We start from the raw sequence: 14,410 nt of genomic DNA, 5'->3' as shown, positions 1-14,410 counted from the left end.
TCTCTTATAGCATGTACTGGATGTGACAAGCCTCTGATACCCTCTCTTATAGCATGTACTGGATGTGACAAGCCTCTTATACCCTCTCTTATAGCATGTACTGTATGTGACAAGCCTCTTATACCCTCTCTTATAGCATGTACTGTATGTGACAAGCCTCTTAGACCCTCTCTTATAGCATGTACTGTATGTGACAAGCCTCTTATACCCTCTCTTATAGCATGTACTGTATGTGACAAGCCTCTTAGACCCTCTCTTATAGCATGTACTGGATGTGACAAGCCTCTTATACCCTCTCTTATAGCATGTACTGTATGTGACAAGCCTCTTATACCCTCTCTTATAGCATGTACTGTATGTGACAAGCCTCTCATACCCTCTCTTATAGCATGTACTGGATGTGACAAGCCTCTTATACCCTCTCTTATAGCATGTACTGTATGTGACAAGCCTCTTATACCCTCTCTTATAGCATGTACTGGATGTGACAAGCCTCTTATACCCTCTCTTATAGCATGTACTGTATGTGACAAGCCTCTTATACCCTCTCTTATAGCATGTACTGTATGTGACAAGCCTCTTATACCCTCTCTTATAGCATGTACTGTATGTGACAAGCCTCTTATACCCTCTCTTATAGCATGTACTGGATGTGACAAGCCTCTTATACCCTCTCTTATAGCATGTACTGGATGTGACAAGCCTCTTATACCCTCTCCTATAGCATGTACTGGATGTGACAAGCCTCTTATACCCTCTCCTATAGCATGTACTGGATGTGACAAGCCTCTTATACCCTCTCTTATAGCATGTACTGGATGTGACAAGCCTCTTTTACCCTCTCTTATAGCATGTACTGGATGTGACAAGCCTCTTATACCCTCTCTTATAGCATGTACTGTATGTGACAAGCCTCTTATACCCTCTCTTATAGCATGTACTGTATGTGACAAGCCTCTTATACCCTCTCTTATAGCATGTACTGGATGTGACAAGCCTCTTATACCCTCTCTTATAGCATGTACTGTATGTGACAAGCCTCTTATACCCTCTCTTATAGCATGTACTGGATGTGACAAGCCTCTTATACCCTCTCTTATAGCATGTACTGGATGTGACAAGCCTCTTATACCCTCTCTTATAGCATGTACTGTATGTGACAAGCCTCTTATACCCTCTCTTATAGCATGTACTGGATGTGACAAGCCTCTTATACCCTCTCTTATAGCATGTACTGGATGTGACAAGCCTCTTATACCCTCTCTTATAGCATGTACTGGATGTGACAAGCCTCTTATACCCTCTCTTATAGCATGTACTGTATGTGACAAGCCTCTTATACCCTCTCTTATAGCATGTACTGTATGTGACAAGCCTCTTATACCCTCTCTTATAGCATGTACTGTATGTGACAAGCCTCTTAGACCCTCTCTTATAGCATGTACTGGATGTGACAAGCCTCTTAGACCCTCTCTTATAGCATGTACTGGATGTGACAAGCCTCTGATACCCTCTCTTATAGCATGTACTGGATGTGACAAGCCTCTCATACCCTCTCTTATAGCATGTACTGTATGTGACAAGCCTCTTATACCCTCTCTTATAGCATGTACTGTATGTGACAAGCCTCTTATACCCTCTCTTATAGCATGTACTGTATGTGACAAGCCTCTTATACCCTCTCTTATAGCATGTACTGGATGTGACAAGCCTCTTATACCCTCTCTTATAGCATTATAGCATGTACTGTATGTGACAAGCCTCTTATACCCTCTCTTATAGCATGTACTGTATGTTAGCCATTGATGCAAATGCCAGCCGGGAGAAATAGCAAAATCATGCCTCCTTTCTTGGTCCATGGGCCAAAGAAAACCAAGTATAGAATCCCCACTCTTGAAAAACACATTAGAGAGCATGTACGGAGGCCCCTTGTCCCACCTCATCATACTCTAAGGCATCTACAGCCATCTGCTTTGCCCACTCATACGTCTCAGGGTGTACACGTGATCCATCTAACACTTCCACGTAGTTAGTGCTTGTGTCACTGATTGCTTGGGTGTCAATCTTGATGAAACCCGCACAGTTCAGGAAGATCTTGGGGCCCAGGTTGCACAGCGTGACAAGCTGGGAACGATTCTCAAGGCGTGACCCTTGCTGCCGAAGACACTATACACAAGATAAAACATAGGCTTCAGAAACAAGGCTCGACTTATGTGTATAGTGAGAAAATGCTGGCATTGCTTGTCATGGAGTAGTTAGTCACCAAAGAGCAGCCAGAAAGGAGGGGCTGAGGTCCCCCGAACACAAGAGAAGCTAAAAATTGGTGTCCCTTGTTTAGATGAACAGGGCTGACACATTGATTGGAAATTAGGTGGCAGAAGGACAGTACCCATGGGCAAATGAACTGGCCCTTTGGCACAAAATTTGCAGTTCCAGAAAAGGCCCATCCCTACCCCTCCTCTCCCCATAACACAAGGCTATGCTATGTCTATGTTTTAAAAAAAGATTCGAAAGTACATTTTTCACCTTGAGTAGTGCCGCTGCCTTTCTTGGCCCTAAACCGCAGACAAACTGGAGCAGCGGTATGACATGGGCATGGTCCAGCAGGCGGTTAGGGTCCACACCCACATCATTAACCACAGTGACAAACTCCTCATGCAGGGCGCGGATCAATTGCTCCTTGTCCACCTCATCCTGCAGGGGTAGAGGGATGTGAAAGGTAGTACAGTGCAGGGATACAGCATATTGTAAAGCACAAGGATGGGGTATTAGGGGTTCCCTCCCCTCCCATAGCCACCCAATCCCATCCCCCCATGGATCTGTCCACCATCAACATGAGTCATACCTGAAGGGGATGGAACTTGATGCAAAGCAGTTCATCTTCTTCTATACAAAGGCCAGCAAACTCAGTGACAGGGTCTTGTAGGCGGCGGCCAACAGATACAGCATGTCTTAACACAGGTGGGTACTCACGCGACTCATTCTAAAGCAAATAGTGCAATGTTAATAGGCACCCAGCTTCAAATAAACATCCCCTTTAAACAATAACCTAGAAATAATGGGTACTAAACTCAAATCAACTCCAATCTTAAACAAATCAATGCAAATCTTTTATCTATTATTTTCCTTAGAAAGAGAAAAGGAATATGATCCCAACGGGGCCAGCCCAATTAACATTGTTACTGTTTCATACACTGGTATATACACTGGTATATCCAGGTTAGAGGTCTGATATATCCTGACCACCTGGTATATCCTGGTAATAGGTCTGGTATATACTGGCCACCTGGTATATCCTGGTCACCTGGTATATCCTGGCCACCTCTCTATCTTATAGCTTTACCCCTATTGGGTACATCTGGTGCCCCTAGTTCTAATTCTATAAGTAACATCTGGTATACTACCCATTCAGTTACACTATTATGATACTACTTACATCAGCACGTATAGAGGTTTGATAAATCCTGGCCACCTCGCCGTCTACTAGCTCTACCCCTATGGGGGACATCTGGTGCTCCTGCTCTAACTCAGCAAGGCACAGCTTGATATCCTCAACGATGGTTGTTGCCTCGCGACTCACTGCTGCCACCGCTATCACCTGGGGACGCTTCTTGAGAATGAACTCCTTTAACGATTCCATGTCTTTCTCCTGTGAACGATAAAAATAAACAAGGCTATACACCATCAACTGCATCAAGCTTGAAAAGAGTACACATCAGCCATCTTGATCAACAGTAACTGAATAACTTAATGATTCCTGTTGTGGACTTTGCAGGAGCCTTTAGCTCAATATAGAAGAGTCATGTCTGAAGGAGAACGTTGGTACCAAAGGGTAGAAATTCTATTATTTTCTTGATGTCCAGCAGATTAAAAAGAGAATCATTAAGAATCATGTGTGACTCTTCAAGCTTGTGTGGTGAATTGAGTAAACTGTGGCTCCCAGAAAACTCACTGAAGGAGCTCAATGTAGAAAAGTCATAACATTTCTGAGGGAGAACGTTGTGTACCAAAGGGTAGAAATTCTATTATATTCTTGATGTCCAGCAGATTACAAAGAGAATCATTAAGAATCATGTGTGACTCTTCAAGCTTGTGTGGTGAATTGAGTAAACTGTGGCTCCCAGAAAACTCACTGAAGGAGCTCCCTTATCAATATTCTTAAGAAGCTTAAAGTTTAAGAAGCTGTCATGAAAACAAAAATTGTGTATTGACGGAAATGACAAATCAGAAAGTAGTAAACGACACCACGCACCAATTTAATAGCACAAAATTCCCTAATAAACCTCACCCTGAAAATTTCCATGACACAGCGTTTTTATAAAGTATCTACCTTGGCCTCTCTCTCACTCTGCCTGTAAGCATTTCTTCTGACCAGGAGACTCTTCAAACGCAAGTAATCTGTCACCTGGCCCTCACCATCTAGCATGGCCAGGAAGGCTGGTACTGTGGGATCTGGTAGGTAAGACAGGGCCAACACACGGAAGCCATCACCACCCATATCTTCATACTCCTGGTCCGGCTGTTGCTCAGGCTGGTATGGTGCTACCTCGATGGCAGACTTCAGCTTGTTGCGACATGACTGATGGAAGATATTTGTCTTAATCTCAAATTTAGATTTCAGAATTCAAGAGCAGTCTGTGTTAGGAAGGAATGAAAATGTTTCATATTTCCGAAAAATACAGTTGAAGCAGAGGTGGCCTAGTGTGTTAGCGCATCTGCCTCTCCCTGCTGTGGCCCAGGTTTGAATCCTGGCTCAAACTGGGGATTTTTTTCCGGGTTACTGCCTTGATTTGAATTTGTGTCACAAGTGAGTTTAAGTTATTCTCCTGTGTTTCCAGTTTCCTCAGATAATGACACTAAACTGGAGGTCACATCTCTTTGAGCTGCACTACACTAACCTGAATCAAAGGGATGTAAAAGACTCACTGGGGATGCAATAAACCCTCTGGCAGTGACCACCCCCAGTGACAGTGCTTACAATGCTTACTAACAATACACTCGAGGGGGTATTTGATTTAAAGCCTAGAATAACTGGTGGAAATTTAATAAATAAATAGTAGGAAGTCTTGTCTTGTTTGGGAATATCATGTAGTCAATCAACCATCTAAACCAATTGGTCACAGTGGAATGATTGACTATACGTGCAATTCCCAGAAAAGAAATCGATTTGAATTCTTGAAACATTTGGAATGATTGAATATACGTGCGATTCCCAGAAAAGAAATGGATTTGAATTCTTGAAACATTTGGAATTATTGACTTTAAGTGCAATTCCCAGAAAAGAAATGGATTTGAATTCTTGAAACAACATTTGGCTGGAAGACAAAAATCCACTACACGTATTTGCAGTTGCTGCGAGTCGTCCAGAAACTTTCTTGCTTAAAGTCAATGATTTCTATGAAACAAACCTTTATAACAAAGTTCTTGGATTCTGTTAACAGCTTTGTTTTGAGCTCTTTCTCTAATGCTGGATACAACATCTGGTAGAATGCCCGCGACAAGGCCTGCATCCTTTGTCCATTCCACTCCTGTACCAATAGGCTGAACTCATCCTGCTCGGCAGAAAAAAAAACTTAAGCCGATAAGCCCACTGGCCTTCCCTATCCCTAAGCTTAGCCTCAGAGTTACACTTATCTATAAGTTGTACCCTTACATTACTACCTAAATGATTGTCGCAATGATGTAAATAAGCTTGTAACGATTCACCTTCTTCAGTCTGCCCTGAAGAAGAAGTGTTATTAAAGACGAAAATTTGGCAGAGTAGACTACCAGTTTTTGATGTATTATATAATGTTACAGTATTACATATAATATAACTAGATTGTAATATTATAAACCCCAAATGTAGAATTAATTACTGGATTATACTATATGTTAAAACAGTGCAGCATCAGTGCGCCATATGCTTACCCTATAATACAGCTGTTTCACTTCATCAAAGTACGTCATCCTGAAAAAAGAAAAGTTTGTGTCTTATCGAATTTGTTGTTATCCAATTTGTTCTTATCCACGGGTCTATCTTACAGGATATACATGTGGATGTTTTTGCATGTGTTAATATGATGCAGAAGATAAAGCCAAGGTACTGATGATGAGCTCATTATCATTAAACCAAACACAGCGAGACACAGATTCACCACCCACCCTGTGCTGTTGGCTATATCTATAGATATGGATATATTAAGTAGCCCCTCTGCTTCAGCCATGCTCAGCTTGAGGTACTGGTCACCTCTCAAGTCTCTGACTGGCTTCTGTTTCAAGTACTTGAAGGTATAACATGGATGTGACTCATCAATCTCCTGCAAAGGATCAGATACTTTAAGTGCACTATTACTATAGAAAAATCCAGGAATGGAAGTTTAAGAGCCCCCAAAAAAGTGGCAAATTATGATAAACTGCATACATCTTTTATCAGAATAATGTACAATTTTGTAATACCTATCTCTTGTTCTGAAGGCTGTTCCCATATAATCTCAATTGCATGAAACAGTGTACAAATATGATATAGATTAAATGTGGTTTAAATTGTTGGAACCTTCACAGATGTGTTTCTTTATTTGCCCCAATAGCATTTAAAGACTTTGGCTATCACACATGAAATATGACACAGATTGAGCCCAAAATGACAAAAGTCCACTCAATGAAAATAACTTCTGAAGGACATTATAAGTTCAATCCTACTGTAAAAAAATGGTTTTATTTTTTTTTGAACTACAGTAGCTATACCCTGCAAGAGCACGGACATACCTTTTTCCCTTTTTTGGTAGGAGATACAGACAGTGTAGCTCTTTTGTAGTATGTTTCTCGGACACACTGCCTAACTAGAGGATCCCGGGCGATCTGCATGGCCACCATATGCCTGGTGCCTTCCAGGACTTGGTCTGTTGTTGCAAACATGCTGTGGGGATGAGCAGAGTGTCAGAGCAGGGAAAGTTAAGGTCTTCCTGACCGGCATATAGGGTTTACAAAAAATTTAATTGTTTTTCCAAGATACCAATATACCAATTTGTAGGATAGGACAAACACCCTGCCATACTCAACACATATAACATGAAATATGAAATTAATGATAACACCTGTACTGAGCTTCACTAGGAATGAGGTTCCCCAGGGCAGGGGAATTTAGCAGAACCCCCAGTTAGGGTTGCTGCAAATGTTGCAAATGCCATGCCATACTCAACATATAAAACATGAAATATGAAATTAATGATAACACCTGTACTGAGCTTCAGTAGGAATGAGGTCCGCCAGGGCAGAGGAATTTAGTAGAACCCCCAATTAGGGTTGTTGCAAATGTTGCAAACGCCATGCTAATGATACTGTAACACCTGTACTGAGCTTCACTAGGAATGAGGTGGGCAAGGGCAGGGGAATTTAGTATCTACTAGAGCCCCCAATTAACGTTGTTTCAAATTTAACCAGCTGACTGGCAGACTAGTTTCTTTGGGACAACCCTCTCCACTACAGTGTAGACTTCGAAATAGAGGGGTCTAAGGGAGATTCAGGGTTTGCCAACAGCTGGCTCTATAGGACAACCATGGTGGGGTGGGGTGGCGGTGGTGGTGTGGGGGTTCTTTTCAACTCCTGAGCCCTCTGTTATGGTGGGATGGTGTGGGAGATCCAGGGTGGAAAAGAACCCCAACCCTCACAGACATCTACAATGGAAAGTAAATGGATTGGATTATAGGAACCCAAGCTAGAGTTAGAAATGTACCTATGTCCCTTGATTTGAAATTGCTATGTAACGAGGTGCTTCAAAATCAGAAATACTTCTCTAGTACTTTTCATAACAGCACCTTGTTTGGAATTGTTCGGCAGCTTCAGCCAGCTCCAGTGGGTGCTGCTCTGTCTCGTGCCTCTGGTAATTATCCCGCAAGTTTTCACCAAACTGATCAGGAGTCAAGCCAAACTTCTTCGCAAGGGTCCCCAAACCCGACTGCCGACAAATGGAGTAGAGGTCTTTCTTCATTGGCTTCTTGAGTTTTGGCCCCTCGTCGTAATCAATCTTAGGCTCCACAGCTTCCTCCTCATTCTCGTTTTCTAGTCTTTTCTGCTCACGCTCTTCTTTGGCCTTCTTTTTTCTGGCTTCATGCATGGCAGGCAGCTCATTTCCATAGTATAACATGAAGTGGCTGTACACATCTTTGAGCTGCTCCATGGTTTGGACTTGATCGAGTCTGAAAAAAGAAGTATGTCAGAAAAGCTTTAAATCCCAGGGATTGGAGAGAAACCCTGCTTTAAAAGAAAATAGAGGCCTTCTGATAGGAGCTTTAGGGATGCAGTTTTTGCAGAGCATTGCTCTAAAGTGGCTGTACTTCACACCACTGGGTTCCAGGTTCGATTATTAGAGACCAAACAAGCAGAGTTGGTTCTTGTAGTAACTTCCCATAAGACCTAAAAATGAGACTTACAGTACAGTGTCCAGTCATACAAGAAATTAGTTTTGCACACTTTCTCTCCAATATTAGTGTTAGTATAGTCCATGTGCAAACATCAACCAACACCAAAAAGTACCATGCAACATGCAGTGCAAACAAATCAACCATGTTGGTAACAATGCTCACACTAATTGAACAAATACACATATGGAATCTTCTGCAATGTTTTAATTTGACCAACCTGTCAATATCTTCTGGTTGTAATATTCTGACATCATCAGCCAATGGAGTCTCACTATCATCCCGAGCTTTGTTAAACTGATAATCCTGCATTTGTTCAAACAGTCTGTGGAGATTTTGTTTTCTCGTCCGTAGCTGTGTCCACTACAAAATGATACACATGGTTTGATATGTTTTTGTTAATACAAAATGCACCTCATTTAAGTCTTAACAACATTTCAACACATTTTGGAGAAATAGTTACATCTCAGAATCAGGTATTACAGGTTCAAGCTGCACTAACTTTACTTTGCGTGTTTGACTATGTAATCTTATTCTTGTCTCAGGTTAGTTTTACATCTTTTTAAAAATGAATGCATGAATATTCCCTGCCATATATATGTATCTGATTTTCCTTTTTGAAAGAGGGGAAGCTGGTACAAAAAGTAAATATAAGCAACATAATGGGTGGGGCACAAACCTTTTCATCCCACTCAAAAACTTTCCAAAGGTCATCAATATTGAGCTCTGGCTCCACATACTCTTTCCTGTAGTTGGCAATGAATGGCACCTACAAAAGTACAGAGAATCACAAGGAGGAGAAACATAAATAGAAAAAAGAGGAGAAGGGACGTTTTTTTAAAGTTTGGACGGCAGTGATTACAAAAAGTTGTTTAATGTTTACTTTAAGTGCTGACCAAGATTTGACCTTCTTGAGTCAAAGCAATAAAATGTAAGTTCCAAAGAAGAATATGCATTGCCTATATGATGATATGATCAGCAAACACGAAACATATCTTTTCAATAATAATTCCACAAGCAAAAACCATAATTTTCTTGGTTGCTGGTTTGCAATGAAATCATTTAGAGGTCACTGTACCTCAAAAAACTGGTTTCTCATGAGGTTAAGTGCCTCTCGTATCTTGCCAACAGCAGTATGGGGTTTGAGAGCAGGGGGATTTCCGTGAATCCCTTGCTCTGTGACATCCTGTTGTGAGATGGGTAGATACAAGAAGGCATGTTTGTAGATCCATTCAGCCTCATCTTCCAGCTCTCCCTCATCTGTTTCCTTTACTGGTACCCCACGCAACTACAAGAAATCAAATTTATTAGTACAAGGATAATAAGATTAATGTGAAAGTCTATATGTAGAAAACTTTGTTGAAAAAAATGTGTCTGAGAACTACAATTGCTTTTGTTTTTTGTTTTTTTTTCTTTTGTTAGTTTTAAAGAAAAATAAGGGAGAACAAAAGCAGAAATAAAAGTACTGCAGGTGAGTGAAGCCAAGATTGTATGCAAACATTTTTTTAATTAAATGTTAGTGGCAAACAGAATTGTGGGTGAATGTTAGAAAGCTTGTATAATATCATTCCTGGTGATTTAATAGAGAAGTGATGGTAAGAAACAGTGGATGATCGTGAGGAAACTTGAGGTATCAGGAACTCTTTGCATCTTCAAAACTCTACAAGCCCCTAGCCAGGGGACCAGAAGGTTTGATCGTGTGAATATTATTGAGTGTTTAGGTCAGTAGTTTTCACAGAAAGAGGAATTAAACATGTAATTCCTGATTCAATGATGAATCCTGAAGTCAAATAATTTTTTCAAATTCCAAAACGCAATCTTATGTTCATCTTTTTGAGTAAACAAGAGTAACACGCTGATTCTTTATCAACTCTCAAACAACATTAGATTGCGACCTTGTGAGAGCTAGAAAGTGTGCAACTGTTATCTACTCTCATCTTTGTTTGATCAAGTCTTAAGAGACAATGGTATCCTAAACGGCAAAACTTGAGCATATCGCTTTACCTGGAATCTCTCTGGAATATCTGTGTTTTTGATAAGTGTGTCCTTGTCGGTCAACATGCCCTTCTCCAATTCACTTGGCTCAAATACCTAGGGAAATAATGATTAGTCTGGAACCCCACTAAACACAACGAAATGTCACCAGTATTAAAATGTAAGCTCCCTAGCTCTCAGGGAGATGTAATTAATTCAAAATAAACCCAACACAACAATCACAAAGAAAAGAAAATATCTACACACAGGGAGAAGATAACAGCAATTGTTTTTTCCAGCTGAGGACATATAATTTTAGGAAGCCCTGATCGATTAAGTTAACAGAGCCGTGAGAGACGGAGCTTATACACATGTTTTGAATAAGAGTGCAAATAAACAAACAAATGTTAATAAAACATACAGTATACAGGTAAAAAGAGCTGCAACATTCTTGGCTATGTGCCTGTTAACATTCACATGGGTTCAGATATCAGGATTCAGCCATTTACTGTGTGTTACCCATGAACCACGAAAATATATAGATAGAAGCATTCACAGTAGATGTGATTACACATCACTTATAATGGTGTGTGATCAACTTTCAAGACGTGATACTTTACAGTAAGTGCTATACAAAATATGCATTAACGATTACAAGTGCAAACTTGTGTATACTATACTGTATGTACAGTGACAAAAGATACAACATTTCCGAGTTAACTCTCCCCATTGAAAATGTATATAAAATATATCTATCTATTTTATTGTTAATACTGTCTTATAATTGCTATTCTCTCAAAATATATCAACAAAGCATAGACACTCGACAAAGACACTAATGTAAACATTACAATGGTTTGTACAAAAGTATCAGTTTGACCAACCTCATATATACTTTTCTTGGTTGCCTTTTTTCTGCTTTTTCTTCTCATCACAGCCTGCTCATCATCATCATCATCTTCATCCTCGTAATCCTCTTCCTCATCATAATCATCTTGGCCAAATTTGTCAAACTCGTCAAAGTCAAATTCCAAGCCAAAAATATCCTGGGCTTCCTGAAGAGCTGAGTCATGCTGCCCCTCTATGACCACTCTTTTTCTTCTCGCCTGCTTGATGGGTTTACCCTCGTCATCAACAATAAAGTTATCAAAGTCATCTGCAAAAAAAGGTAAATTTTGCACTCATAATTTGTGTGCTCATTTGCGTTGTAATTAACCATTTTATGGGTGCTTACTTACTCATTGTTAATATTGAAGATGGCATTAATTAGAAGCAGGGAGCTTACATATTCTATGCTTTTGGGGGGAGGATGGCTAATTCAGAGCAAGTGTTTATTGGAATCTGGGAGCTAAAACAAGCATTTGGGTATTTTTGTATTTCACAAGTTTTCTAGCTGAAAGGATCAAGACAAGAAACAAGAATTTGATGCTAATAGTATGTCATGAAGTCTTCTAGGAGATAACACATTCTTTTCAATCACTGATGCTGCCCTGCTCCCACTCTTTAAAGATGTAGACCATGTTGCTTTTTGCTTTGCCTAACTTACTTTTTTTCATGGAAATTTAATTGTGTGAAATGAAAGTGACACAAACATTTATGTGACAAAGAAGAGATACTTATAAGATGGTAAACCATGGACAAAAGCTTAAATCTACCTTCATCTTCTTCTTCTGAATCAATAATATCAGCATAAGTACTATCGACTGGCTGAGCAACTGGTTCTGGTGTTTGCTATATATAAAAAATAAATAAAAAATTGTAAAAGTGTTGACTGGCTGAGAAACAGGTTCTGGAGTTTGCTATAAATAATAGCAAAAGTGTTAACTAGCTAAGAAATTGGTTAAGGGGTTTGTAACAAATAAATCAATAATATTCATCCTGCCAAATGGCTGATCAACAAAGCTCTTGGCAAGCTAGTAATTATGTGGCAGAGCACACACAATGTCATACTATCATTGTAGACTTGATGTGTGGAAACACATTGAACAGTCATATAGCAAGGATTTGCTTGATAAAACTTTGTTTCGTAGCACATACACTTGTCTTGTCTTTATAGATTGTAAAATCACTCCGATAAAAAGTACACTACAGTACAGGTCTAGAGTAACATAACCTCCACTCACGGGTACTCGAGACTCATGCATATTCCTCTCGAGTCGCTCAAGAGTATCAACTTGCCGAATATTCATAAGCTTGAGCGTCTTTGCGAGTGATTGATTTCCGTGTTTTCTAATCCGTGACTTAGCCCATTATAAAGAATAGAATGATTAGGATTGCCTGCATGGTTAGTAAAGTAAACTCAGAAACATCGAACAAGATTTTTGCGCTATCTTGCTGACTTTAACAAAATGATTTAAATTTATAAACGAACACTACTGGAATTTGTGGTGCGAGTGCTAATGAGGACTCGACACTCTCGAGTGGAGGTTATGTTACTCTAGACCTGTACTGTAGATCTTTAAATGACCAAAATATTGCATGTATTTTGGTGGGTGGATCCCGCAGAGGTGAGTGGACAAACTGATTGGGCTCAGAATCCACGCGAAATTCATGCAGAATCCACGAGCGGAATGTTAAAAAACATTCAGTCTGTACTGTAGACTTGGCTACTTTTTAATAGAAGAGACCACTTCTTGTTGGTTGTGAGGGAGGAGTGTGAACTCCCCCCAACCCAACTCTATGTACATGCTGTTGATTGTAATCACTCGGAATGCAGATATTCTCACCCTCGCTGGCATCTCCTCATCATCATCATCCTCAAACAACTGGTTAGCAATGTCTTCTCTCTCCCTCACTGCCGGTTCGACTTCATCCTCTTCTTCTTCATCTGAATCTAGCGGCTTGACCTTTTTTAGACGGTGAAACTTTTTCTGTGCAATGAAATCAAGGACAAGAATTTTATTATAAAAAGTGGCTATTTGTGGCTGTCAAAACAAGCTGACAAACACTGGAGCTTGGCTGGCTACTTCATGTTTTATCACAGGCTACTTTTTGTCTGATGTTGAAAAGAAATATTAGAGCTAATTTTGGGTCAATCCTCTCACAACCAGCAACTTTTTAAAGCAACCACCTACTTCAGTACATTTTGAAAGCCCTGTTTTTCAAGTAATATCAAACTTGATTCCTGAAGTTCAATGGAAGTTTAAAAGTTAACACCTCAAATGAGCAATCAGATATTTCTAACATACATTTCCCTTCAATCTTAGAAACCAATATGATAATATGGGCAGGATATTCTTAAGGTTTAAAAAGATAAATAGATGCAATTATATAAATCCAAATCAATTGAAAAAGCATAAATCTTGCTATAAACTAGTAAGGCAGACACTTAACCAATGTTTTGTCTGTTACGTTGACTCAACAGATTATTTACTTATACGAAGCAATGAACTTAAAACCGGTATGCGTTGTTTTAGGTAGTCTCCGTCTCTTGTACTAATTCATCAGCTGTTTTCCTGCCTTGTAACTCCTCTGTGATCGCTCTCACCTTTGGTAATCGGATTCCTAAGTTTTCTTGAATCAAGTCCAAATCCTCGTCATCTAGCTCCTCTGAAAAAAGCCACACGTGAAATTGTCACATGTATGTCCGTAACAACTTTTTTAACTTAAGCTTATCACATCCACTCTCTATTTCACCCTCTCACTCAAATTAAGATTTTTTTATTGATGAGCTCAGTATATAGACAAGAAGAGAACCTTGTCTTCGTTTTCGTTTAAGCCTCTCTTCCTCGTCGTCTTCGTCAAGACCGCTCTTTTCAGTGTCACTTTTCTCTTCAACGCTTCCTTCGCCTTGCTCTTCTTCGATGTCGTCGTTAATTAGGTCCGCTAAATTTCCATCTTCCCCTTCCTCATTTTCCCCCTCTTCATCGTCATCCTCTTCCTCGCTACTTAGGGCTTCGTCGAGGGACTCCTCTGCTTCGCTTTCTACAAGGTCTGACATGTTATAGGATTCGAAAAAGCGAGCGAGGATGGACGAAAAAATCAGGTTAGAGAAAATGGCGGCTTCTAGAGCTGCGCGGACAAGGACTGGGACTAAT

At 40.0% G+C, this 14,410-nt stretch overlaps 1 protein-coding gene across 1 annotated transcript in view; it reads right to left on the bottom strand.

Moving 5' to 3' along the window:
* The window catches only part of LOC5504834 (transcription elongation factor SPT6), a 21,116-nt gene extending 6,706 nt beyond the window's left edge, over positions 1-14,410 (bottom strand). Inside the window, exons 1-19 of the mRNA XM_032373148.2 lie at positions 14,070-14,410; positions 13,861-13,922; positions 13,100-13,243; positions 12,029-12,104; positions 11,258-11,529; positions 10,404-10,490; positions 9,478-9,687; positions 9,079-9,168; positions 8,620-8,762; positions 7,797-8,177; positions 6,748-6,898; positions 6,145-6,299; positions 5,911-5,950; positions 5,409-5,552; positions 4,331-4,579; positions 3,437-3,649; positions 2,846-2,983; positions 2,527-2,694; positions 1,939-2,166 (exon numbers count right to left, since the gene is read on the bottom strand). Coding sequence (XP_032229039.1) covers positions 1,939-2,166; positions 2,527-2,694; positions 2,846-2,983; positions 3,437-3,649; positions 4,331-4,579; positions 5,409-5,552; positions 5,911-5,950; positions 6,145-6,299; positions 6,748-6,898; positions 7,797-8,177; positions 8,620-8,762; positions 9,079-9,168; positions 9,478-9,687; positions 10,404-10,490; positions 11,258-11,529; positions 12,029-12,104; positions 13,100-13,243; positions 13,861-13,922; positions 14,070-14,313 — 3,195 coding nt within the window. The 5' untranslated portion in view covers positions 14,314-14,410. The remainder of the gene's footprint in view (positions 1-1,938; positions 2,167-2,526; positions 2,695-2,845; positions 2,984-3,436; positions 3,650-4,330; positions 4,580-5,408; positions 5,553-5,910; positions 5,951-6,144; positions 6,300-6,747; positions 6,899-7,796; positions 8,178-8,619; positions 8,763-9,078; positions 9,169-9,477; positions 9,688-10,403; positions 10,491-11,257; positions 11,530-12,028; positions 12,105-13,099; positions 13,244-13,860; positions 13,923-14,069) is intronic.

The sequence above is a fragment of the Nematostella vectensis genome, chromosome 4 (genome assembly GCF_932526225.1).
Source record: "Nematostella vectensis chromosome 4, jaNemVect1.1, whole genome shotgun sequence".
Lineage (NCBI taxonomy): Eukaryota > Metazoa > Cnidaria > Anthozoa > Actiniaria > Edwardsiidae > Nematostella > Nematostella vectensis.
Note: the sequence above shows the minus strand (reverse complement) of the source record. Positions and strands in the feature narration are given on the sequence as shown.